This window comes from Asterias rubens, chromosome 2 (assembly GCF_902459465.1).
Source record: "Asterias rubens chromosome 2, eAstRub1.3, whole genome shotgun sequence".
NCBI lineage: Eukaryota > Metazoa > Echinodermata > Asteroidea > Forcipulatida > Asteriidae > Asterias > Asterias rubens.
In genome coordinates, this window is record NC_047063.1 from 19,233,746 (window position 1) to 19,258,369 (window position 24,624).

General features: G+C 38.7%; 2 protein-coding genes across 3 annotated transcripts; one reads left to right on the plus strand and one right to left on the minus strand.

The window, feature by feature from the left end:
• Positions 1-818: 818 nt before the first annotated feature.
• LOC117306807 (E3 ubiquitin-protein ligase makorin-1-like) lies at positions 819-13,608 on the minus strand. Its single transcript, XM_033791330.1, has 4 exons — positions 13,478-13,608; positions 9,128-9,253; positions 6,370-6,645; positions 819-4,875 (listed from the first exon to the last, which is right to left on the minus strand). The coding sequence occupies exons 1-3, from the start codon at positions 13,591-13,593 to the stop codon at positions 6,411-6,413; spliced, it is 477 nt and encodes a 158-aa protein (XP_033647221.1). The 5' UTR covers positions 13,594-13,608; the 3' UTR covers positions 819-4,875; positions 6,370-6,410.
• Positions 13,609-16,258: 2,650 nt separating this feature from the next.
• Positions 16,259-22,823, plus strand: LOC117306931 (inhibitor of growth protein 3-like). 2 transcript variants are annotated; one of them, XM_033791510.1, is made up of 10 exons: positions 16,259-16,338; positions 16,453-16,524; positions 16,624-16,718; positions 18,299-18,364; positions 19,388-19,484; positions 19,909-19,965; positions 20,457-20,719; positions 21,167-21,342; positions 21,666-21,885; positions 22,384-22,823. In XM_033791510.1, the coding sequence occupies exons 1-10, from the start codon at positions 16,311-16,313 to the stop codon at positions 22,510-22,512; spliced, it is 1,203 nt and encodes a 400-aa protein (XP_033647401.1). In that variant the 5' UTR covers positions 16,259-16,310; the 3' UTR covers positions 22,513-22,823. The 2 variants fall into 2 exon arrangements, with proteins under 2 accessions (XP_033647401.1, XP_033647402.1); XM_033791511.1 differs by having other exon boundaries at positions 21,669-21,885.
• Positions 22,824-24,624: the final 1,801 nt, after the last annotated feature.

Consider the following 24,624-nt stretch of genomic DNA (forward strand, 5'->3'; position numbering starts at 1 on the left):
CATTTTGGGTGTCAATTTATTTGTGTAAGTTTTTTTTAAGTCTAAAAACAGCGGACAAGCTATGTGCGTATGTGCGTGTTGTGAAATGGGTCAGTAATGACATATAAATGATCAGTGGAAAATTATTCATATCAATGCTAATTCATATAATATTTATGAATATTGAAAATTATTGTCAATGCAGTCATTTTGAAATACATGCCAAGCTGGTTCACAGGATTGAATGACATAGCACAAGTTAGATGGTGACTGCACAAATCATACTGCCACAAAACACGTCAGAAGATCAGATTTTACAATGGTGTAAATTAATAGCGACGCAATTGGATAAACGATAATCAGAAAGTTGACATCTCATCCAATTTAAGAGAAGGGATATCAAAAGGAATTGACAACAAAAAGTACGCAAAAAGACGGACAGTTTCTGCAGAATTTGCACAATTTCTTGACGATAACATCATTACCTGATAACAGCCATAATAAAATCAGACAAAAACAATGATCTTTCTCCAATCACTGTCTCAACTAAATATTATCTTAAAGCATCTAACTCATCATTAAATTACAATGGAAACTTAAAGAGCCTTAACTTGCTTTGACAACATTTTTAGGGAGAAAACTTGACAGTGGACACTGGACAGCCAGACATGTCCGCCATAACTTAACACTTCAAAGTCGGCACTATATCCTAACAAGTACACCTTTCTGTTATTTTTTTCATGCTAGATTTGTTTAATGTCCTCAAGAGTACATGAGAAGAAAAAAGTTAAGCTCAGTGGGTTTGAAATCCTCCTGTCCCTTTTGCATTATTCTCTTGCTTGACTTGGATGCATTGTTACATCAGTGATTAAGCACGCTAGCAAACTTATTGTCAATATTCCCTACCCAAGAATTTCAGCGTTTACATTTTAAAGTTTTGCAATTAAGAAAATATCCGGATACAGGTTCAGTCCATCAATCTTCCTTCCCAATTAAGACAACAAAAATTCTCTTTTTAAACTATAAGTGAGGAAAGAGAGAAAAAGCGAGAAAATAGCAAATCATATAGATCCTCATTTTGTTTTAAAGAACTATATACATCCATTAAGTGCTCACTTACGTGAAATAACAACCGTCTGCATATAAGTATTATGAACTAAAAGTACGCTCACTTAAATCTCTAAAATGTATCTATCTTATGTAGTGGACAAAATCCATAACTTCGCTACAACAGGTTGTCCTCATGGAGTGTCTAAAAAATTTCAATGGTAGGAATTAATATTCCAGTGTATGCTCATGGATTGCCCTCGGACCGCTGGAAAGTGCTACTGGAACCATACTAATGTGCGTTTTCACTCGTGTAGAATTGCTCTGGTGAACCAATGGATTGCGGTCATGTGCCCACAGGAGCGTTCTTTTGCATCTACAACATGCTCAGCTTTTGAGCGTGGACGCTCCCTTTATTTGTGCGAGTCCTCACACTACAGACAAAGTGTCACAATGTGATGATTACAGATCAGTTTTGAGTGAGTATTTACAACATCAATTTTGCTGCTGCGCATCAATGCTAGATTCAAAGTTTTGCAGTTCATTTCCAAACTATAAGTCTGCTTAAGACTTAAGTTCAAGACTGCTGTGCTGAAGGCCTCCAAATCCATGCGTCTGTTAAGTGTACATAGTGACCAATTAGAAAACTAGAACTGTGCCTGAATTGCATTAATGACCTTCCAGTTTAAATGTTTTTCAAACATGGCCCTTGATTCGTATGGGGGAAAAAGGCCAAATTTCATAGAGCTGCCTCAGCGTAAGCAGTAGCACAGCAAACCGTTTTGTTAACACTACTTAATTATGCATAGTCCTTGATTCTGATGGAGAAAAGGGCAATACTTCATAGAGCTGCTTTAGCACAAAAAGTAGCACAGCAAACAATTATGCAAACACTACTATTAGAATGAGGTTACCAGCCAACATACCAAGTTGCATGTACCGTCTGTGACCGGTAGCCAACTCATTTATTTTAAGTAGGAAGTTGTTAAGCAACATTTTCTGGTGGAGCAGGTCCATGAAATCGGGCCCAGATATTACATACACTTGAGCAATAGTACACCTTTTGTAAAGCATGTTGACCATCAAATAATTCTTTCTCTTAAGGGGTCCACCCAAAATTTGCTCTTGTTAGTTAGTTACTCCGTAGTTACAAGACACCAACGCATAATGGACTTTCATAACTTAACTACTGAATATGAACAGCGCCCTCTGAGGAATATGCACAGTATGCATGGATCTAATACTAACAAAATAAGGTACACATTGTGTTTAAAACTTTACATAATAATACAATTAGGTCACTTACTCAAGTCACAGGAAAGAAAAACAAAAATCACTGGTCGACATAAACTCACAAAATATAAATTAACAATATTCTTGATGCATATTCATGAGAGAAAGCTGCTAATTGATATGTATATATTCATATTAATCTAATTAAACTAATGTGCATAATTATAGTTCAATAATCCTCAACTAGTTAAAATATGACAATGATGAAAACTCAAACGAAACTATTAAACACAAAACAGGTGTGAAGGAATCTCTCATTTAAAACTGAAATATTTGCCGGTCCCCACTTCAGATCTCCGGCATAAACACTTTTATAGAATCCTCCCACACAACAAGACAAGGATTTTATGGAATCTCTAAATTGTTACAAACATATATCATCTTTACAGTCGGAAGAACCTGGCTGCCAATAAAAATAACACTAAAGATCTCTATTCTACTGTCACTACAAGTCACCAATCTACACACAAGAGGTACAAAATACTTGGTTAGACTAAACACTGTACACTGCAACTTACTTTACCCCTAGGAAAAAAAATCAAACCCTCCGACTTGTTTTCACCCCTCGATGGAAAGCTACCACTAGAAATAACCGCAGATGTTCCCCCCATTGGTCAATATTGACCTTTGACACTGAACCAGGACATCACCATTTGGGAAATTAATAACACAAAGACATCAGTAGGAAAAAATAAAATAATTCTCTTTTCTTTCTTTCTTTTTTTAATAAACTTTAGAACAACTGTAACCTGAAGCACTCATACCTTAGTAAATTTCCACATAAGACATAACAAGCAAGACTCAAGAAGTGTTAGTGATAAAAAAAAAAAAGGTAGACAATTTTTCTTCCAGATTACCACAATCTTGAATACACCATTTTTCTTAACAACCGAAAAAAAAGAACGACAATCGAGTAATAAATTATTACAAATAAAATAAAATATTCTTTGGATCAAACCAACAATAACATCAGCTGAAACTTTTTCTTATCTTCCAATAACAAATATTTCCTGATGACCAGCAAAATAAACCTAGTTTCCTAATTTTAATTTCAAACAATTTATCCAATCCATTCTAGAAAAAAAGTGGTAAAGTTTAACACTTGTACAAGATCATCATCTACCCCCAAAAATGTTCAGGAAAATCAGACCATTAGCTTGCAGTGAATTATTACTCTTTTATGCCACAAACCAAGCTCATGAGTTTTTTTCCCCCAAATCTCACTGTTACTTGTAAACTAGATATCCATTAGTGGATCTTTGGTGTGGATATTTGCAAAGCAACTCATTTCAATATCGAATGAAAAGAGAGAAAGTCATCGCAAAAAGAGGACAAAATCTTGAGAGTCTTTGGTAAATCCTGCACCCTTCCCCCTACTAATTTGGAACATGAATAGCCTACTCTAACCACCTTGCATCCAAAAACATTACAGGTACATGTTTATAAATAGTTAAGGCAAGGAAGAGTATCTTCTAAAAGTCAACTTTTTAAGTTGCTTTGAAGGGAATTGTAGATTTGTGTGTGTCCCTCTGCTCCGAAAAAAAATAATAATACATTTTTTCTCAAGTTTGATCGTCTTGTGTAAAGTTGAATCTATCTGATCAGGTAAAAAGATTAGTGCAGACAGATCGAACTTGAGCTTTCAAAGTACACATTACAAAAACATAAAAACACATCGTTATCACTCTGCCCCCTTATTTGTTTAAAACAAAACTCCACACAAGAAAGTTTGGTATTTAAACGCAAAACACATTCATGACATGATGTCCCAATGAGCCATGAAAAACTCCTTGGGGGGAAAAAACACCTTAAAAAATCTCTTCCAATACAACCATTGGTTGTTTTGCTAAACTAATAAGATGGAAACATCATTTTAAAAAACAAAATCAATACAAGTTATTATGACAACAGAAGATCGCATTGTCTATCACATAACGCATGGAGGGCTGGCCTGTTATTTGTAACCCTCAGATGTTGTGGACAGACGCCTTGCAGCTCTCCGCGATTGGGGAGGCTCTTCTATGCTGATCACAGAATCGGCGCATCGACAGCGTCCAGACATCTCTTGATCAGAAGTGCGCACGCTTTCATGCATGTATCAAGAACAGGACAGAAAACAGAATCAGGAACTCCCATGAAACATGAATATCAAGGTTTGGTGGTTACTCTTTCGTTTATTTGACATAAACGTTGCCTAAACTGATATAACATTCAAGGGATAAAATAACACAGTATTTCTTGTATCTTTGCAAAAATACCTTGGTCGCCTTTTACTGATATGATTTCATGTTTCATAGCAGTCGCTGAGTCTCCGAGTATAAAATTATTTTAAAAGGGTCGCTGTCTAAAAGCTAGAATAGATAATATGACACGGTACGTGAATCCACACAGATATAAAAAGGAGACAGATTCCATTTGTAATCATTAGTCTAACAAGAGAATGACCAGCTAACACAAGTGTGGGGGGTTTGACAATATTAAGGATAGACTCCCAGCATTTGTAGACATGGGCGCCTTCAGTCCTGCTCTATGGTACATGGGTGTGCATCAAACAATCTGAAATGAGAACACAAAAACCATCAAAGGTAAAAAAAAAATCACAAAGTTAATTGGTGTTTGAAAAGGGACTCCAAGGTCAAATTCACATTTGAATGACGCACTCATTTTCAAACAGGTAGAGTCTTGATGAAACTGGGGAAAAATTCACAAGAGCACAGATCTTGGATCTCAAATCAATAATGGACCACAAATATTATTAAAGAAGTAATCCCAGCCGATTTTTTACCTTACACCCAGATAGTAGCTAAAAAGCAGGACAGTTCTTTTCAGAACTGAGAAATCTCCCGAAAAATCTTAATACTCTACTCTGCGGTGGTAGAATACATAGTAAGATAGAAAGACAGTTCACTAAAGTACACACTCTACATGGCAAGTAGATATACACATGGTGTTACCGCAAACCAATCATAAATATTGAGAAAAAACTTCCAATCACAGGTTAACACACACATGACTGTATTTATTTGAACAAGCTTGACGACATGTAAGAGAAGATTTATCTCATTGTCTTTATGGGTATTAAGTATCTGTCATTACTCAATAGAGTTGAAAAAGTGAGACTTAAAGGCAATGGACACTATTGGTAATTGTCAAAGACTAGCCTTCACAGTTAGTGTATCTCAACATATGCATAAAACAACAAACCTGTGAAAATTTGAGCTCAATTGGTCGTCGAACTTGCGAGATAATAATGAAAGAAAAAACACCCTTGTCACACGAAGTTGTGTGCGTTTAGATGGTTGATTTCGAGACCTCAAGTTCTAAACTTGAGGTCTTGAAATCAAATGCGTGGAAAATTACTTCTTTCTCGAAAAACTATGGCACTTCAGAGAGAGCCGTTTCTCACAATGTTTTATACCATCAACCTCTCCCCATTACTCGTTACCAAGGAAGGTTTTGTGCTAATAATTATTTTGAGTAATTACCAATAGTGTCCACTGCCTTTAAGGCACGGGACACCTTTGGCAATAGACCGATCCATTAAGCTCCGCCCCATTGCGTATTGACCAATCACAACGCAACGAAGGTCCGACATGCAAGCGCGTATCTTGGCGCACGCGGCAGAGTTGTGCAGAAAGGCATTGGAGAGCCCCACGTGTTCTTGCTTACACGGGCGGAGCCTACTGGATCGGTCTATTGGCAAAGACCTGTATTATAACTTGGTGTATCCCAATAAAAAAAACTGTGAAAATGTGGACTCAATTTGTCATCAAAGTTGCAACAGAATAATGAAACAACATTTTTGCACAAATGTGTTAGCTTTCAGATAGCTAAAAAAAACCTTCGCTGATGTCTTTTAATATTTGATATTTGATATTTTCCTTAAAAACTATGTTACTTCAGAGAGAGTTGTTTCGCACAATGATTTGTACTATCAACAGCTCTCCATTGCTCGTCACAAAGCAAGTTTTTTAACAATTGTTTTGAGTAATTACCAATAGTGTACAGTGCCTTTAAATAATAATAAATTATTCTAAAATAGAAACTCACCTGTTGTAAGAAACCATTCCTACATCCCCAAGAGGGCAGGGTCAGTAACCTCTCCTCTCCTCGGTGACTTGTGACCCGTCAGGCATCATGGTCATATCTGACCTCTGTGCAATCTGCATCATGTGTGGCTGGGCGTAGTACGGGGACGTCATGACCTGGGGGTACATCGGGTGCATCTGCGCCTGGCCCCAGGAGATGTTCTGGGCCATGGGGATCATGGGAGGAGGTGCAATACTCATGGGCTGGGGAGGGGCACCCGGAACATCATGGTCAAACCTGAAGGAGAAATAAAGTTTAATCAGACACACCTAGACATGCCAAAATGTGTTCCGACACCCATATGTGCTGACAATGGCACCCCTAATGTGCCAACATCCCTATCTTTCAACACCCACACCCTATGTTCCAACACGTTCCACTACCCCTTTGTTCCGACACCCATTTTCTGACACCCCTAATGCATCTTCATAATCCTAACTGTTCCCTAGCCCAACCCTAACCCTAACCCTAGCCCCAAACCCAAAAATGCAAATAACAAGGGGTTATCAGATACATGTAGGCCTAGAAGGGATGTTGGAACATACATGTAAGGCAGTCTTCTTTGACACATATCTGTGTGGATAAAACTTCCACAAACAATTTGTTGTTGTTACCACTCAAATGGTCCCATATCAACTCCAGCAAGATAGGCAGCCATTGGTTGAATAATATACAGGATGTGGACTAGCTTTGGAAATTTGTACACCCTTCAGTTCACGTGGGAAGATTGTTTCTTTGTTGATGTGCCTGGGTGTCAAGGGACAATGACTAAGTGTGCCCATACTCATGTAGGTCAAATTTTGTTTTGCTCTCAGATATGGCAAACTGGATATGGGGATTCATATACTTTCTTCAACCCAAAATTAATTAAAATTACTCCAGTCAGTTTCCCCCAAGGTTTATTACACCCACAGGTTTATTACACCCTATTTTTACTTAGTTTTACCTTAGTTTTACTGTGCATCAGAACGTTTACTTCAGAAACCACATGGCTTATTCAGTGTTAAATATTGTCATCATTTGCACAAATGAGACTATAGTGGGGTTAGTGTAAAAAGTATATCCAGCCAAGTGTCAATTAACAAAAAATACTAAAATTATTTTTATTTTTTTTTTTGGGGGGGGGGGGTAAAGAGTAAATTAGGAACATCCATAGTAGCTCGCTAACACAAGCAGTTATCGATCTCTATAATATTCCACTGTCGAGAAGGGCTCTCCAAACAAAACATGTATCAATTGTTATACCTCGGTAACAAACTGTGAAGGGGGAAAAAAAAATAGAGGAACAGAGGACATACTCCAGCAATGCATCCATTTATGGATGCAGCCCTGATACTTCGGCTTTTAAGGGGCACGGCAGTTTTGCCTTGACTTTTTGTAAAAATTTAGGGCACCAAGGCAATTTTCAAAAATTTGGAAGGGCATCACGGCAATCATAAAAAGTTGCGAAGGGCATGACGGCAGTTTGAAAAAAAAACTCCGAGTTGCCTGTAAAAAATAGTTCTTCCAATTTTTCCACTTTCTAACTGTTACCATGGGACTGTTACCCAATGAAAAAAGAAAGCTTTCATCTAATTCAACAAAATAAAGAAAAACTACTTACAATACACAATAAATAATTTTTGTTCATACGTAATCCTACTATTGGTCATGCACGTTGTGTAGTTTTTCGTAGAGACGCTAAAATTCCCACGTAACTGCTCCATTTTGACACGATGTTGACAGAATAAATGCATGCGGTGCGCGACGACTATGCTGTACATGATGGTACATCACATGTACCAAGCATGGGGAAAACCACTATCCCAGCATGCACAGACACGTCGAGTCTTTGTCTCAAGGCGTTTAGCGTTGGTTCGCGTAATTTTACAACTAGAGGGCGTTTAATCTCACGCTATCGCTTTGTTCCGAAACGCCCTCTAGCGTTCGATGTTTCGAGTATTATTTTGTCGCACGCAAAGAACAACGACTAACGGGCCTGAAATCTGCTGTTGTGCCTTACGTGCGTGAAATTGGGGTCTATTTTGTTGCGTGAAATTTACACAGACATCGGGACTTTTTGGCTTATTTTCGAACTTTGACAACGTTGAATATAATTTGTTTTCGGGAGGAAGGGCACGGCGGCAATGATGAGAAAAGAGCACGGCAATCATTGCCGTAAAAAATTGGGTTTTTGAAGGGCATTGCGGCAATCGGTAGGGGCAACGTTGGCAATTGCCGTCGTTGCCGTCGTGAAGTATCAGGGCTGTGGATGTACGGCAATGATTGCACACAAAAGCACTGTCTATAATGGGCCTAGTCTATAATGGGCCAGTGAGCGGCAGGTGAGTACTATAACCTTGTCAATCTACAGTGTGGAATCCTAAACAATTGTTCAGGGTCATTTAACTTGCATTCCACGGATTCATGAACAATGTCTCCAAAGAGACATTTTGAGATTGGTGCTCATTCGACATGCTCCCTAACAAATTTTACATGTGTTTTTTTCACAGGTTGTAATTGATTTGTTTATAGGTTGGGTCATAAATTATTTTTGTCAACAGAATGAAGATTTATAAGTTCTAGTTCTGACGTCATACATGTATGCCCGAGTTCTGAAAATTTACAGCCCCATTAAACGATAAAAATATTTAAGTGATACTAAGGTCATCCCAAATGTAGAGAAAGTTGAGCAACCCTTTACAACAAAAAATAAAAACACTTGAAATTGAATACTTACTTGCATTGGTTGCCATAACGGCAGGTCCCCAACAAGAAGAACTTGCAGCGTGTGGAGGGTTTTCCCGCCCTGTCATGGGCATATCTGCAATTATCCCCTGCTCTGCAGAGTCCATGTATGAAGTATCTAGAAAATACATAAGAAATGTTGAATGTGCGTCAAAAGAATCCAAACCATGCTCATAACAGACTTGTGGACAAGTCGCAATGTTTAATCATGTTGATAGAGTAACGGCTCTCACGTGTCTATATGCCTCTCTTAATATTTATGCATGAATACGTCGCAATTCTAACTCAAATTGAGGCCATAGGCGCAGCAACTGAAAGTGGTGGATAGCCTCATTTTGGGTACGAATTGTGCGGTGTTTTGGCGGCTGTAACCAATAACTGTTTCGATCATTGGCCAAAGAATAACCAATGGCCTACTCAACCGAACAGTTATTTGTTATAACTGCAAAAATGCACTCTGTTCTCATGATACTGCTTCTGTTCTCACAATCAGACCTTTATCATGGGGCGGCCATCTCAAGTTTTCTTCCATTCAAATCAATGTAACCAAACTAAGCTTGGGCGATATCGATTTATTTTATTTACGATATATCGCCGACAATATATCGCGATATTCGATATAATCGCGATTAATGAAATTTGACATCATCAGTCTTAAAACTCCAATTTCTAGCCTTAGAATGGGTATTATTTTACCAAAAGGGCGTACCTTTTCAGATCTAAATCTCACTGGTTAGGGTAAATTTTCCCCCCCATTTTCTTCCTTGAGGCCCTTGGGGGGGGGGGCTGACCTACATGTACATTTACGGACCTTTTAAAAAGTCTGACTGTTTAAAATGAACACAAATTCTGAGGGCAAAATATCCGAGTCAGATAAAAAAGTGGGATTCCAATCAAAGAACTTTTCAAGATGGTGTACTTTTTAGTACTGTGTATGATTTTTCCCCACTGTTTTTACTGATAAAAAATAAACTATTTTTAAAAGTAAACGACATGCAATTTTGCTTTCTGTTTTTTAAACCGACACATCCTGAATCAAGAGAAAAACCTAAGAAATTACATGCCAGATAATTTGACTTATATAATTTAACAAACAATTTTGACAGACTAGTATCGAGCAAAATTTGATCAGACTCTGATGACCAAAAACAAGATGTGTCATTTTCACACTTGATTTTGCCTGAAACAGGAAATGGAATTTGGCCGATCAACAATAAATCACTGAGCAATGAGCCATAAAATTTGCTGACACGCCTACATTTTTGTATTATAGCTTTACAACAACAGTATGCATCATATAAATAAATTCCTACACTAAAACGTATGGGCTTAACCTCAACTCTTGAATGGGTTTACTGGAATATTAACCTAATTGAACCCCCTAACAGAAACCAACACCATACAGTGACTCATCATTCAAACTGTTGTACTCCAAGTCTAAGAAGGCTGTCAGTCGTTTATTTAAATTAAGCTTGGGCGATATCGATTTATTTTATTCACGATATATTGCCGACAATATATCGCGATATTCGATATAATCTCGATTCATGAAATTTGACATCATCAGTCTTAAAACTCCAAGTGAAAGTTGTAGAAGAAACAGTCCTAGCATAAGAGAGGTGTTCTAATGACCTATTCTTCTGGTTTTACTCCAAACCTATGGGGTGCAAGAAGTCTCAGCTAGCAAAAACATAGCAATATATCGCGATATATCGATATTTCGATTAAAACCAAATCCATCCGATATCAAAATCGTGTCCAAATTAATATCGCGATATTCGATAATATCGTGATATCGCCCAAGCTTAATTTACAGCAAATAAAACACCCAACAAAACATGCAGTTGGATTTGTCTGGTCAGGGTGGTTAGGCTTGAAGCACATGGTGTTACAGTGTATACATGCCTAGAATAGTAAGCAGGCCATGGCGGCCATTGCATCTATTGCCCCTGGTCTTAGTGCCCCTTCAAAATGTTTTCATTGACTTTAAAATTTTAAATGGAAGTGCCCTTTGCCAGGCGAACTTGGCCTTGCCCTTTCAAATATGAAATTCCACACCTGTTTATATCACAACAATTTGTGTCAATTAAGTTGGGCCAGGGAACTGAATATTGTGTCTAAATGTTGATTGACAGATAAGATCTACATGTATGTCAAATGTACTTCAGGTGGCAATCGAAGGACAGTAATTAGTAACTTTGACCGTGGCTCTGTACTGATTGGCCATTGGACTGTCATGCAATGAAAAGGCTGCCCTTGCCACCGCCCTAGCAATACAGCCACCAATTTTGTCAAGGCCTAACTTAGACAGCAAGAATTGAGACTTGATTTTAAAGTTACACTGAATTGGAAACAAACCTTTAATATGGAAAATGTATGTTTTTCAAACTTACCATTTGTCAATGTCAAATAATTTATTTTATGTTTTTAAAATGATAAACATACTAGCACTCAACACTATCACTTTGCTCTTGAGAAAAAAAACATGTATCAGGGCCCAATTTCATGGCTCTGCTTACCGTAAGCACAGAATCGGTGCTTATGGAAGCAGGGAATTCTATGCTTACGGCAAGCCTATTTCACGGGTTAGTGGCGAATTTTGGCGTCTGCGCATGCGTACTCCACGTTACTAGTCATTCTACGCTTACAAGGCTAACAGAGAAATTCGGCGCTTGCATATAAGCGGTGAAACGTGATCGTAAGCGCAGATGAGTGAGGCTGTCAGACAAATATTCTTCCAGTTAAGCGATCACCACTTCATAGATGTGCCAACCTAAACTGCCTCAGTAAAGTAGTATATATATACACAGGCCTGATACTTCACGGAGGCAATGGAGGCGATTGCCTCCGTTGACCCTTGCCATTGCCTTGGAGCCCATGAAATGCTCCTGTAGAAATTTACAATTTCCTCATAGGGTACCCTTTGCCAAAGAGAAAATGCCTTGGTGCCCTTGCCCTTTCAAAAACGAAGCATACAGGCCTGTATACATGTACATGTAATTATTTAGTCGGTAAATGGGAGTAAACAAAAAACTTGGGTACACGCTCGAATGTGAGTCAAGTGTGGTAAAATTTTACTCTGAGATCTGGGTACATGTTTGTGAATAATAAATTTAACTGTGACTATTATGTAAATCATTTCATCATACACTATGCACATGTAGCTATCTCATTTAAATAATATAGAATACCCTAAATAGTAATAATCTTGTAGGAATTATTTTAAGAAAAAATTATTTAGACTGAACATGTAGGCCTAATACACGTATTTTCGCCAGAAAAAAAATATGCTTCGATTGTGTTGTGCTATTTTGAATCAAGGGAAATTGCTTGGTTCAACACCAAATTTAATGACCCATGTCACGTGCAACTGCACACATTCTTGGACTTGATATTTGACAAGTTTAAGCACTATATTCAAAATCTCTGCATGAATTAATTGTTAAGATTTTAAAAACCACTGCACAAAAAATACCACTTCCCTCCCTGACCTGACTTGACTGGTACAGGCTTCAAAGATTCTCAACAATATTTTAGCTAAGTCATCTCCAAAGAAAAGCAGAAGAGAGAAATACAAATTTCATAAATGAAACTTGAATTTGGAAGTAACGGTCTAAAACTCTAACAAATTTTAACATTAATATTTGTTTTATTCGCCAAAATACATGTTTTAACAACCAACAGACATTTTTTTTCATGATTTAATCTTTACAAGCTAGACGAATCAGGAAATGATCAAATTGTGCAAACATGTGATGTATCATGGTGCATGCATATTATGTATCCACAAAGCATCAATGATCAAGTGAAGATCTAGAACAGATGGGCAGTGCCAGATCAGATTCAGTGAAAGTACAACTTAAAATTTAAATTAAAACCTATCAAGAAATTGGAAATCTTATTTAAAAATGGCTCTAATTTGTAGTCACAGATGTTTAGTATTATTCTGTCAGTTTATGTTAAAATTTCTAGAGAACTAATGCAAGAAAGGTGTAAAGAAAAAAAAATGGTTAGACATGACAAAATATATTTATCACATGATTTTAGGGGATGACTTGGGCTCTTCGCATTGCGAATGAATACCGGCATGTTGTGCGGCAGGGCACACTCCGCTGCCATTGGCAATGTGTGGAACTCAGTCATGCGGTGTACTCGCCCTCCAGACTATGCAATACACAACCGGCCAACCATTCACTGCACATGCAATGCGGTATATGCACATGGACACGTTACACGTATCTGGAATGCAATACCGGCCGGCGACCGGCCCAATACTTCGATGGGAAACAACCCCCAAAACACAAAATATGTAATATTTTTTAAACAGACCGTGTTGGCTTACCTGCAGGCGATGTTTTTTCGCCAGTCTGCGCCATTGTTAGGTCCGCGCCCTTGGCCTGGCATGCCTTGCACGCTAGATGGCCCGGGCCCAGACGGCGCATTACTGGCAGCAGCCATCTTGTACTCGATGGCCTGCTGACTGATAAGTGGTACCCTGCCTACACACACACACATGCCATTGGCAATTCACTGCATTGCCAAACACGGTGGATTATTGTACCAGTGAAGTTATGGCAAATCGATAATCGATCGATGTCATAGCAATGGAAATGTCCCTGTCATCTCCTCTTGTTGTGCATGCTGTAGCCTATATAAATATACTATCTTATATAATTGCGTTTGCGCTATCATTAGGGACTTTCTGTTATAGGTTCCAGAGTGATGAAGGGGCCGGCTGCATGATCAGTTGGACACTTCACTTGTTTTTTCGGAGGAGATTTGGGGTGTGGGTAAACAATCATAAACAATGAAGACGCACCAGCAGAGTATGGGTTCAAAACGTCGGGACCACACCGGCTCGGCTCTTTTCAAAGCCAACACCCCACAAAGGAGATTTACACATGGTTGTACCCGCAAGTTTACTACTTATTTATTCCTAAACATAAACAAAATGTGCATTCAGTTTAGTTGAATACAATCAAATTATGATGATCTCCACGCAATAAGAATATTCCCTCAAATTAAATACACAATCCGAGAAGCGTTTCTACTTCTTGTTCAGTCTACTTCTATACTCGGCAAGGGGGATGTTGGGATAGGCGCCGTTTACTGGTTTCTTATTCAAATGTGTTGTGTTAAAGGAGATGTCTCTCTCTGTCCATAGCCATTACTACTCCGAAGTTTCTCAAAATGCATTATACTACCCAAACTGATGTATAGCCATGCATCTAGCTTACCGACGAAGTAAAGTTTTTGTATTGCCGTTCATTTTAGAGTCATTACCAAACGTACGTATGTCAGTCAAACCATTTGCAATACGGGGACCTGAGGGGATAAATTCCGCATCGATTGCGGATTATAAAGGTCAAAAAGTGATTTTATTATTAATTATTTATTATTAGACAGTACTAATCGATACACATATTTTTTCCCGATCTTATCTTCGATATGGAGGTTAAGGGATCGAACACGGAAGGATTAGGGGGGATTGCCCCCATCCCAATCTCAATGGGCAAGCCACTTTTAGTGAGTATTATTATTTACACAAAAAATAGTAGAATTTGTTCACCCAATTGTTTTTTTTATATAATAAATGGTTGGGTTATCTCTTTCGTAAAACTAAACTTCTGTTCTCGTAAATTGATGATGCTCCCGCAAAATTTGAAGCCCCCCCCCCCCCCCCCCCCGCCGTACACCCGCACCCCCCACAATGAGTTGTGTATGCGTGACTCTACTTCTGCCATTCTGCAAAATGAGATTTGTCCCTCCCAGAAACGTGTCCAACCGTCATGCACTGCTAAAACTAATGAAATGAAGAATGGGTGTTTTGTCAGATGTTTTTTCAATTTCCCGACGACATCTTACATTGCTGGCTGATCATGTAGGCGTAACGCCTACGTACCTTATGCAGGACACAATCAAAAAATCGAAAAAAAAAAAAGCATAAATCAATGATTATCAATCTGCTATGTTGACGTACAATGATGCTGTTACAATTCAAAACGAAAAAAAAAAAAAACAGAGACTCGTTTTTACGATCGAACGCCAAAGACGGCAAGTGCAGGCCCGTAATAACACAAGTGATTATCTCATTTCTTGCATTGTCTGTCCGGCGGCCGGGTGGCGAATCCCCCCCCCCCCCCCAACGACAATGCAATATTTTTTCCCCTTACTATCAAAATTGGCTCTCTCTCCGTGAATGAAATTGGCCTGCTCTTTTACCAAATTATTGCAATGTCGTTTGGGGGGGGGGGGATAGCGATCGGGCAATAACTTCACCACTTTTGGCCTATCAAGATCATGGGAATTTTTCTTAAGAATAGCCAACTTTTTGTCGAGGGAAAAATAATAATATAACCGGCCGAACGGGTCAAATCAGCAACATTACAATTTTCTCTGCAAATATTAAATGTCCGAATATAAAATAATTATCGGGAAAATTGTCATTTTTTGTTTAGTGACGTCCGCTCGATGTGCGTAAATAAAATCTTGCCCGGCGAGTTTTGATGCGGTTTGTAAAAACAGATGCTCATCAGCACCTTCAACACTCTTTCCCTGCCGTCGGCACACTGTACTTTTGGCATTTACGGTTAAAACAAAACTCATATTCGCTCGGAAACGACCCAAACAAACTTGTCAAACCTATAATTTTAGTTAAGTTTAAATGAGAACCACCAACGGTAGAGCTCCATGCTTTCATTAGTGTGTACGCTCTCCCCGATTTTTCTACGACAGTCACAGTCCCACATCACAGTCGCCGCGCCCTGAATAAAAGTTACTTCATCCCGTTGAAGTGGTCTCCGTGCGTAACCGCGTGCCACTCAACTGCTTGTATAGCGGGTACCAGTCAATGTATTGAAAGAAAGAACTGTCCAAAATGGTGGCCATGGTAGCGTTCAAAGCCGCACGGTAATTGGTTCTCAGACATAAAACTGATACACCTCGTTTGTGCTTTAAAATTGTATATTTTAGCCAAATAAATCACAATTATCTCTGCGGAATAAATTGTGTCTAAATAAGACCATGATATTGTATTTTAATTCAAACAATTAGGAGTATTAAGCAAATGTTAAATTACGGCTTGATCTCTCAACCAATCAGATGACTCGATGTATTGATCAATTTGTACGCTTTATATTTTTCTTCTAAATTTGTACATAAATCCACCAAGCAAAATGTTGTATTTGGAGGATTATTTGGAGAGTAAGTATGCAATTGTTTATTTCCATAGCTTGCATTTATGGTCATGTACAATTTTGTCGAAACAGTTTCCAATATAAGAATTTAAAAATGATTGTTTTCGTTATTTTTTGACAGTGATCGAGCAGCTGCCGATGGACTTGCGGGAAAGGTTCACGGAAATACGTGAAATGGATCTGCAAGTGCAAAGTATGTAAATTTTAAAATTGAGTTTTTTATATCAAAAATAAAAGTGAGAGTTGTGCAACCTCCACCATACGATTGATTGTTCTTTCATTTTTGTATTAGATGCTATGGATAATCTTGATGATCGGGTAAAGAAGTTTTTTGAGGCTGCAAAGAAGACAAAACCGGAGGCAAAAATCTATGAAGCTATTCGAAAGGTAACGATTGAGGGCGCCCTGTAGCTCAGGCGGTGGGCTTTTTCTTGACTTTGTTGCAGCATGGAGGTAGTTTAATTCTACCTCCATGGTTGCAGTGTCAATGAGTTCATAAAAAAGTGTTATGTAATGTTCTGCAAAGTTTGCTAAAATGGGTAAAAGCATTACAGCTCCATGGTAAAAGTAAAGAACTTTGAAAACTACTGGTTTTAACCAGACGGGCTGAATTCTATCGAACTCAAATAAAACTTTTTATTGAACTTTACTTTGCAAGACTGCCAAGAGTTCATTAAATAAGTTCTGCAAATATTGCTGGGGTATCTGGTTGGCAAAAAAGTCAAGAACTTTGCAAACAACTTTTCAATGGCAAATGTGCACAGTAAAGAGCTGAATGCAGCATATTTTCCCAAGTTCTTTTCAGTTTCCCAAGTTCTTTTCAGTTTCCCAAGTTCTTTTCAGTTTCAAAGGATAATAAACAACATAAACTAAAACAAATATACACAAAAACATAAAAATATATATTATAATTTATGTAATATTAACAAATATTTCTTTTTCATTTTAATTAATGTATTTTTGATAAACAAAATTATTATATTTTTTATGAAACGTTGGAAAAGTTTCATTTGAAAGATCTTTTTTCGAAAATAAAACTGTTCCTTGCCACAACATTCAAGTGTGGGCTATTGTGGAGTTTAGGTTACATCAGGGAAACTTAGGCCGTGTCCGAATCGGCGACTTCGGCTACAGCTACGGCTAGATCGCGCGCGTCTGCCTATTCTTCAACAATGGTAGACGCGCTGATCTAGACGTAGCTGTAGCCGAAGTCGTCGTTTCGGACACGGCCTTAGTCTTGAATTGCAACTTTCATATTTTTCACAATTTGGGATTTCACATGAACTTTGTATTGTATTGACACCAACCCATCAAATCAACAAACTTACAATAAGGGAATCAATGTGTGGTGAAGAGGTTTTCAACTAGTGGTTTAAACCCATGCCGAGGCCTGGATTTGATAATTTTACCGAGACGAAGTCAAGGTAAATTATCAAGAACCAGGCCTCGGCGGGTTTAAACCACTAGTTGAAAACCGATTCAACACACTTTGATTCCCATTCATAAATACCTTTTCGGTCAAAACACATCAGCACATTTTGGTCTTAAGGTAAAATAAATGCAAAAACTTTAATTGTTCAATAATTTCTTTCAACACAACACCCCTCCAGCTTGAAATGGTAAGGCCCTCGGGTAAACAACTCCTTATAAGGAGATGCTGTGTTCGCGTCGCGCGTATCGCGTGTGTTTCAGCCGTTGCTCTCGACCAATAGGATTGAAGAAAATGTCTTATACGCACAGAGTGTCACGCCCATGCTTCAACACTTTTTACTGTTGTTATATCATCCGTTCAAACAACCCCTCGTGATGCCCTCTCGACCAATCAGAATGGATAAACTGTCTTAAGTATTTATGAATATGATATACAACTTGCTTTTGAACAATATTTATTTTGTTAACAAACTTCACAAGCTTTACTGTTAAAACACCATAACAATCTTTTTCTTGTTTATATATTTTTCTTGCAGGATTATTACAAAGTACTAGAGGACTGCGATGAAAAAGTGCAACTGGCCAACCAAGTTTATGATCTGGTATGAAAACATTAAACACACTGGTTGTGTTTTACAAAGTTGAGATGTAAATCCATCATTGTCTCCAGGGGGAAATATCCACAAGATTGCAGGGCTCTTAGCTCAAAGTTTTAACTGGACCATGTTTTATTTTATAGGACCTGCCAACGATTTCACCAAACTCTTCCTAACTTAAGATTAGTCTTAGGACTTAGCACGAGTCCCAACCCTGCACTGCTAGCATGCAGACTTTAAGATTAATCCTAAGTTAGGACGAGTTACTCGTCCTAACTCGAGATAGGATTAATCCTAGTGTTTTGTGAAATGGGCTGCAGAATCAAAATGAGTTGAACAAGCACTAAGAGAAAATCTATCTCATCATATGTATAGTACTTCAATACTGAAAATAACTGAAAGAATCATTAAAAACATAGTAAACTATCTTTTCACAAAAAAATTACACAATGTGGTAGCCTTTTATTATTCAATTGAAAAATACAAGACCATTTTGTGGCGTGTGTCGTGGCCGAGCGGTTAAGAGCACTGGATTCAAGCTTAGGTGTTTGATCAGCAGAGTGTGGGTTTGAGTCCCGGTCGTGACACTTGCTACGTAAAATTGGGGAGGTAGTGCTTTCTGCTCTACCAGCCAGACTTCGGATTGATGAGACCTAAGCCTACATCTATATGGACTGTAAAGGGGGTAACCCTGTTTCACTCTAAGGAGGAGGTGGCAATGACCTCTGGAATAAAATAATTGTTGCCCACACCTTGAAGTGGCTTTTAGGCCTGGTGTGTCTGGCGACTTGAATAAAAAATAAAAATAAATTGGGCTTGTCCGATAATGAGTTTACTGGCCTGATGCTAAAATCACTGGCCTCAGGCCGGTGGTCCAGTGTTAATTTGAATTTCTGAGCTCTGCAATGGCTCATTCATTGATATGTATCATAGTTCCAGGAAGTCCTTTCTGCATTACTTCAAGACCTTGAAAATAAGTACATTTCTTCTAATCTGTCTTGAATTGATTCCCTCAATATCTGTATCTAGGTCGACCGCTATCTTCGTAAACTGGACCAGGAGTTGAATAAATTCAAAATGGAATTGGAAGCCGACAATGCTGGTATCACCGAGGTTCTTGAAAGACGTACGTATCAAATTTGGGGTTTTTTTTAAGACAAGAACTGAATACAATTCTAGTCGCTATTCTACTCGCTATTCTACTTTTGCAGAGAGATCATTCTCTGTATGTGGCCCTAAAATGTGGAATAAGCTTCCTACACAGATCAGAAATGCCAGCTCACTCACCTCATTCAAGACACTCCTTAAAGCTCACCTGTTCCAGCAGGCTTACTAACCGTTCAACTGTGCCTCAGCGCCTTAGAACAAACTCTTGATTTTGGCGCTCTACAAATGACCTTTGATTGATTGATTTGTTTGTTTGTTTGTTTATTAATTTTTTTAATTTTTTTTTTCACCCTGGGGAAATCTTTTAGGAAGTACACTGAATCAAAGTCGCCCAGAAGTTAAAGGCTAAATACAAATCTTAATTTTAAGATATTTTTTTGCAGGGTCCTTGGAGCTGGACATCCCACAAAAACAGATGCAGGCACCAACGAGAGGAGAAAGTAAGTTTATTGTTTTATTTTTAAAACTATTTTTACAGTAAATTAGACCTGCTCCTACTTTAAATCTTTAGCACGTGCGCAATATTAAACACAGTGCCATACACTCCTCACTGCGCCTTGAAAATTCAATCGATTTTTGTCCGAATGCAGAAATCATTTGATATTGTTGTGTGATTATATTTTGAATGGTTTTCACAGTTGTTTTGTTTGAATCGCCAAATTCAAGCTTTCAGGTTGGAAACATAAGAGAGATTAAAAAAAAATTGAAAATATTGTTTGCGTATGGAGTGAAGATTTGATTACAGGCACAGTTTTCTCAACTTTACTTATCTGACAGGAAAACAAAGCTACAAAAAGTGGTTGAAAATAATCCTGGCGTTTCGTTCATGAGCTAACGTTCATGAGCTAAAACAGACTATTTAAGGCCTTCCATGAAGATATTAGTGAATGTCACCTGAGAATCAATAGTTTTTCTCTCTCGTCATACACAGAAAGGAAGAATCACTTTGACAATCATGTCGATAAGAAGTCTCAGTCGGAAAAGAAACACTTGTCCAACCTCAACGCTGATATGAACCAGGACATGCTCAGCTTCCGTTCATCCAGCCTGACAATGAAGGGAGGTTCCTCGCTACTGGAAGGCAGAGACTCTGCGTCGGCCCAACCCGCCCTGTCCTACAGTCTCGGCCATGTTGGTGCAGGGAGCAATGCCATTGCTCTAGCCGCAGCTCAAGCTGTGTCTAACACATTACAGGTGAGGCACAAAGCATACCCATCAACTGTTTTGAGTTTTAAAATCCTAAATAATCAGTCAGATTTCAGAAGACATGGATTAACGAAGAAGGAAAAAGGGTAGAACATTGTCAACACCAAACTCTGAAAAATCTAAAAATACTTCTAAAAACCGTGGAACACTCAATGTAGACACAACCTGGTCGGCTGTGACATGACTGTGGTACAACCTTGTTCGCTTAAGTGCGCTGGAACGATTACATTTGGACAATGCTGTAAAGCGTCTATTAATTATCCACATTGAACTCCAATATTAGATTGGGAAGTGTCGCAATAGGAATACTTGACAGTAAAATGGATGACACAAGACGTGTGTTCCACCAATTGAATGACAAGGATATGCGTGTGTGGTATATATAACTAATAGTGAACAGTTAATAGTAAACAGTTTGTTGTTGTTTTATGCTAGATGCAACAAGGAAGGCGCACAGCCAGCCTGAAAGCAAGTTACGAGGCACTGAAGTCTGGAGGGTTCAGCGGACTGGGTGGAGTCGGGAGAGATACCAGTCAAGCGTCATCAAGTACTGCAGCCACTACATCCTCCACACCAACAACGACAGAGAGTGGCAGGCATAGGGGTCGAAGGTCAGTAACCTTTAACTCTGTTTGGGAAGTTGTGTGTAGTTCATGTAGTTCCCCTAATGTCTCCTACCCTTGTCGTTAAAACTGGATACTGGTTTATAGAATTAGAAATAACAGCATCATTTGCATTATTTGACTGGTTCCTTTATAACTACAATGCGCCAACGTCCCCTACTTTATTTAATGGATATTTTGTCCATATAGAAGTAGAAATAACAACACCCCAGATATAAACTGAAATTTTGTGATGAAGTGCAGGTGATTGATTGCTTTTATTTTAAGTCGTCCCATTAACTGTAACTCTGACATCACTTGATTGATTACAGCAGGAACAATTCGCGAGCGTCCACCCCCAGCGTGACCAGCGCCCAGCTGCAGCCCCAGTCAGCGGTGTCGTTACAGCCTCTAGCAGACCTCCTGACTGATAGTATCCTAGAGGACACCAATCCACCTGCCCCTGATTGGTCGTATGATCCCAATGAACCACGGTACTGCCTCTGCAATCAGGTATCCTACGGTGAAATGGTTGGCTGCGACAACAACAATGTGAGTACTCTTTATTTTTTTTTTCAAATGCTGGACAATGACGTCCCTACTGTAGCTTTCAGCACAAAATTGAATTATTATTTCAGAATAGTCAATGTCGAAAAATGTTGATTTTTTGTCTTTCTTTGAAATTGTCTTTGGGTTGGTCAAAAGAAATAATTGAAAGTGGAAATTCAGTTTTTCTTAAAAAGATTTATATTAACAAATGGAAAAGACAAAGAAAAAAACACACAAAGGGTGCTCATTTTCATGTTGCCTGTTTAAGGGGATGTTCATTGTTGGAAAGCTTTTGGGCTGACTTATGACCCCTTGCACCGACATCATACATGGGTACAGTCTGCTAAGCTCCCCATAGTTTCATGGTAAAGTTAAAGAAAGCAGTTAAAAGCCACATCGAAAGCTTTACAAAAAGAGAAACTCCAATCACTGCGTAATACACTCTTAGACGAAAATTAACAACTTGCCGCTAATTTGTATTTCTCTGTATTCCCCACACAGTGTCCGATCGAATGGTTCCACTACGGCTGTGTGGGCATCACAAACCCTCCTAAAGGAAAGTGGTTTTGTCCGCAGTGCACCGTAGCCATGAAACGAAGAGAGAAGAAGGATTCAAGCAACAAGAAATGAAGTGCAATAGTTTTTCTTTGGACAATAATGCTAGTAAAGACTCTTTTCAGAAGAGAGGACGAGGGCTTCACAGGCGCCAAATCTTTACAGAAGACCTCCATTGTTTTGTTGCTGTGCCAGTGAAGTTAAAAGGAAGAGCAGACGATCTTGTGGATGATCAGATGATGAAGGCAATGATGTCATTCTTGGACACTAGTCAATGTACCATAGACACACTGGTTGACTGAGTGGTACTTTGGGATGTCATGGCTGAGTGGTTTAGAGCATCGAATTCAAGTTCTGGTGGTTCAGATCATTGGAGTGTAGGTTCAAATCCCAGTCATGACACTTGTGCCCTTGAGCAAGACGCTTTACTACAACTGCTTCTCTTCATCCAGGGGTATAAATGGGTACCTGCGAGGGTAGAGGTTGATACTGTGTTTGAAAAAGCCTTTGGAACGCCACAGCAGCTCAGGCTGTATGCTCCCAAGGAACTGAGAAAGATTAAAGGGAAGTTATTGGCCCAATGACCAGGGCACTAATGTGAAGCGCACAGATACGTCATTGTAAAATTTACAGTATCAGAGCTAGTTATTATTATATTATTATTAGCACTTACTGTTCCTTGTTACCTCTGGGAATCTATGTTCAAATCCTACCTTGGACCAGGCGGTGCGTTTACGCAGTTGTAACCAATAACTGTTTTGGTGATTAACCAATAGGCAATTCAACTAGGGTTGTGCATCTACGTTTTTTATCATAATTGGTTAAATGGTATTTGTGACTTCTGGTTTCTGGTTTCTGCCGATTCCAGTCTGAAATTTGAGCCAATCTGCAAAAGAAGCAAATGGAAGAAAGAGGGAAGTCCATCTACATGTAAGGTTCGTTTTCCTCCTTACTAAATGAATGACATTCTAGGCCTTTCAAGTCTTTCAACAACGTAAAATGATGTATCATGGCAGGAAAAGTATGAAATGTAGCTAATAATAAAATAATGTCCAATGAGAATCATTGGTGTATGTATTGGTTTATAGTCTTGTCTAACTCTTTCTTAGTAGACCCGCCCCATGAAATGTGTGTGTTTCACATTGCTTGTGCGCACTAACACTACTTGTTGGAAAAATGAGGGAACATTGGGCCTTTTTTGTATGGGGCTAGCCGCTGATGGTGGTGTGAGGCATGCCTGTTTGTGTTTCTGCCAAGTGCCCAACTCTAAGGCATTTTCCAACCAATGTTGTCTGTATGCATGCATGAATGTATTTCATGAGAAGGATTTATTTTATTAACTTTGTACCCGAATGCCCTTTAGGAATGTGGATAAGATCTGTACTACAAAAAAGGTGGACCAGTCACATGTGCAATAATCATGACATAGTTCAACGGCTAGTAACTTGTTTCAGCTAAGCACAGTTTTCTTGGGCTTGGCAAATATATCCGACCTGCTGGCTTCGATTTCACAAAGCACTAAGACGCATGAGTTCAGTTGCCAATATTGCCACAGTGATTTGTACATGTACTGTGACATCACACTGCTAAGCAATCTTGATACACAATAAGACAAATCTTATCCCTTTGTGAAATGGGCCCAGCTCCAACCATAAATGAGCATGAAGTCACTACCTTGTAAGTGGACAGGGTCTTACAAAACCATTTAACACATGAACTATATCTCGGCATCTTAATGCTCATTTTGTTTGCACTTGGCCCAATTTCATAGAGCTGCTTACTTATAGCTTAGTTGAGCAAAACAAAACTATGCTAACCAGAATATAATTCATGTGTTACATGGTTACTTTGTAAGACCACGGAGGTAATTAAAATAGCCGAAATATCATATTATTTTATACTGATGTGCATGATGTTCTTTTTTACTCGAGGATAATTTCTGATATTTTTGCCCTTGGGGGGAAAAAAACCCGCAACTGAATAGCCTGGAGAAGTCGACACTGTGTACATGTAGGTCAGCCCTTGTACTGAATAAAATATTTCTCCTTTTCTAAACACATGCCTGATTAGTTCAAATACTTTCAATAGTGTGAGAGGTAGTCAGTCTTTTAAGCCCTTAATTGATGGACATACGGTAGTTTGGGGCTAACTTTTGTCAAGCTGGTATTAATTTCTTGGAGTTATATG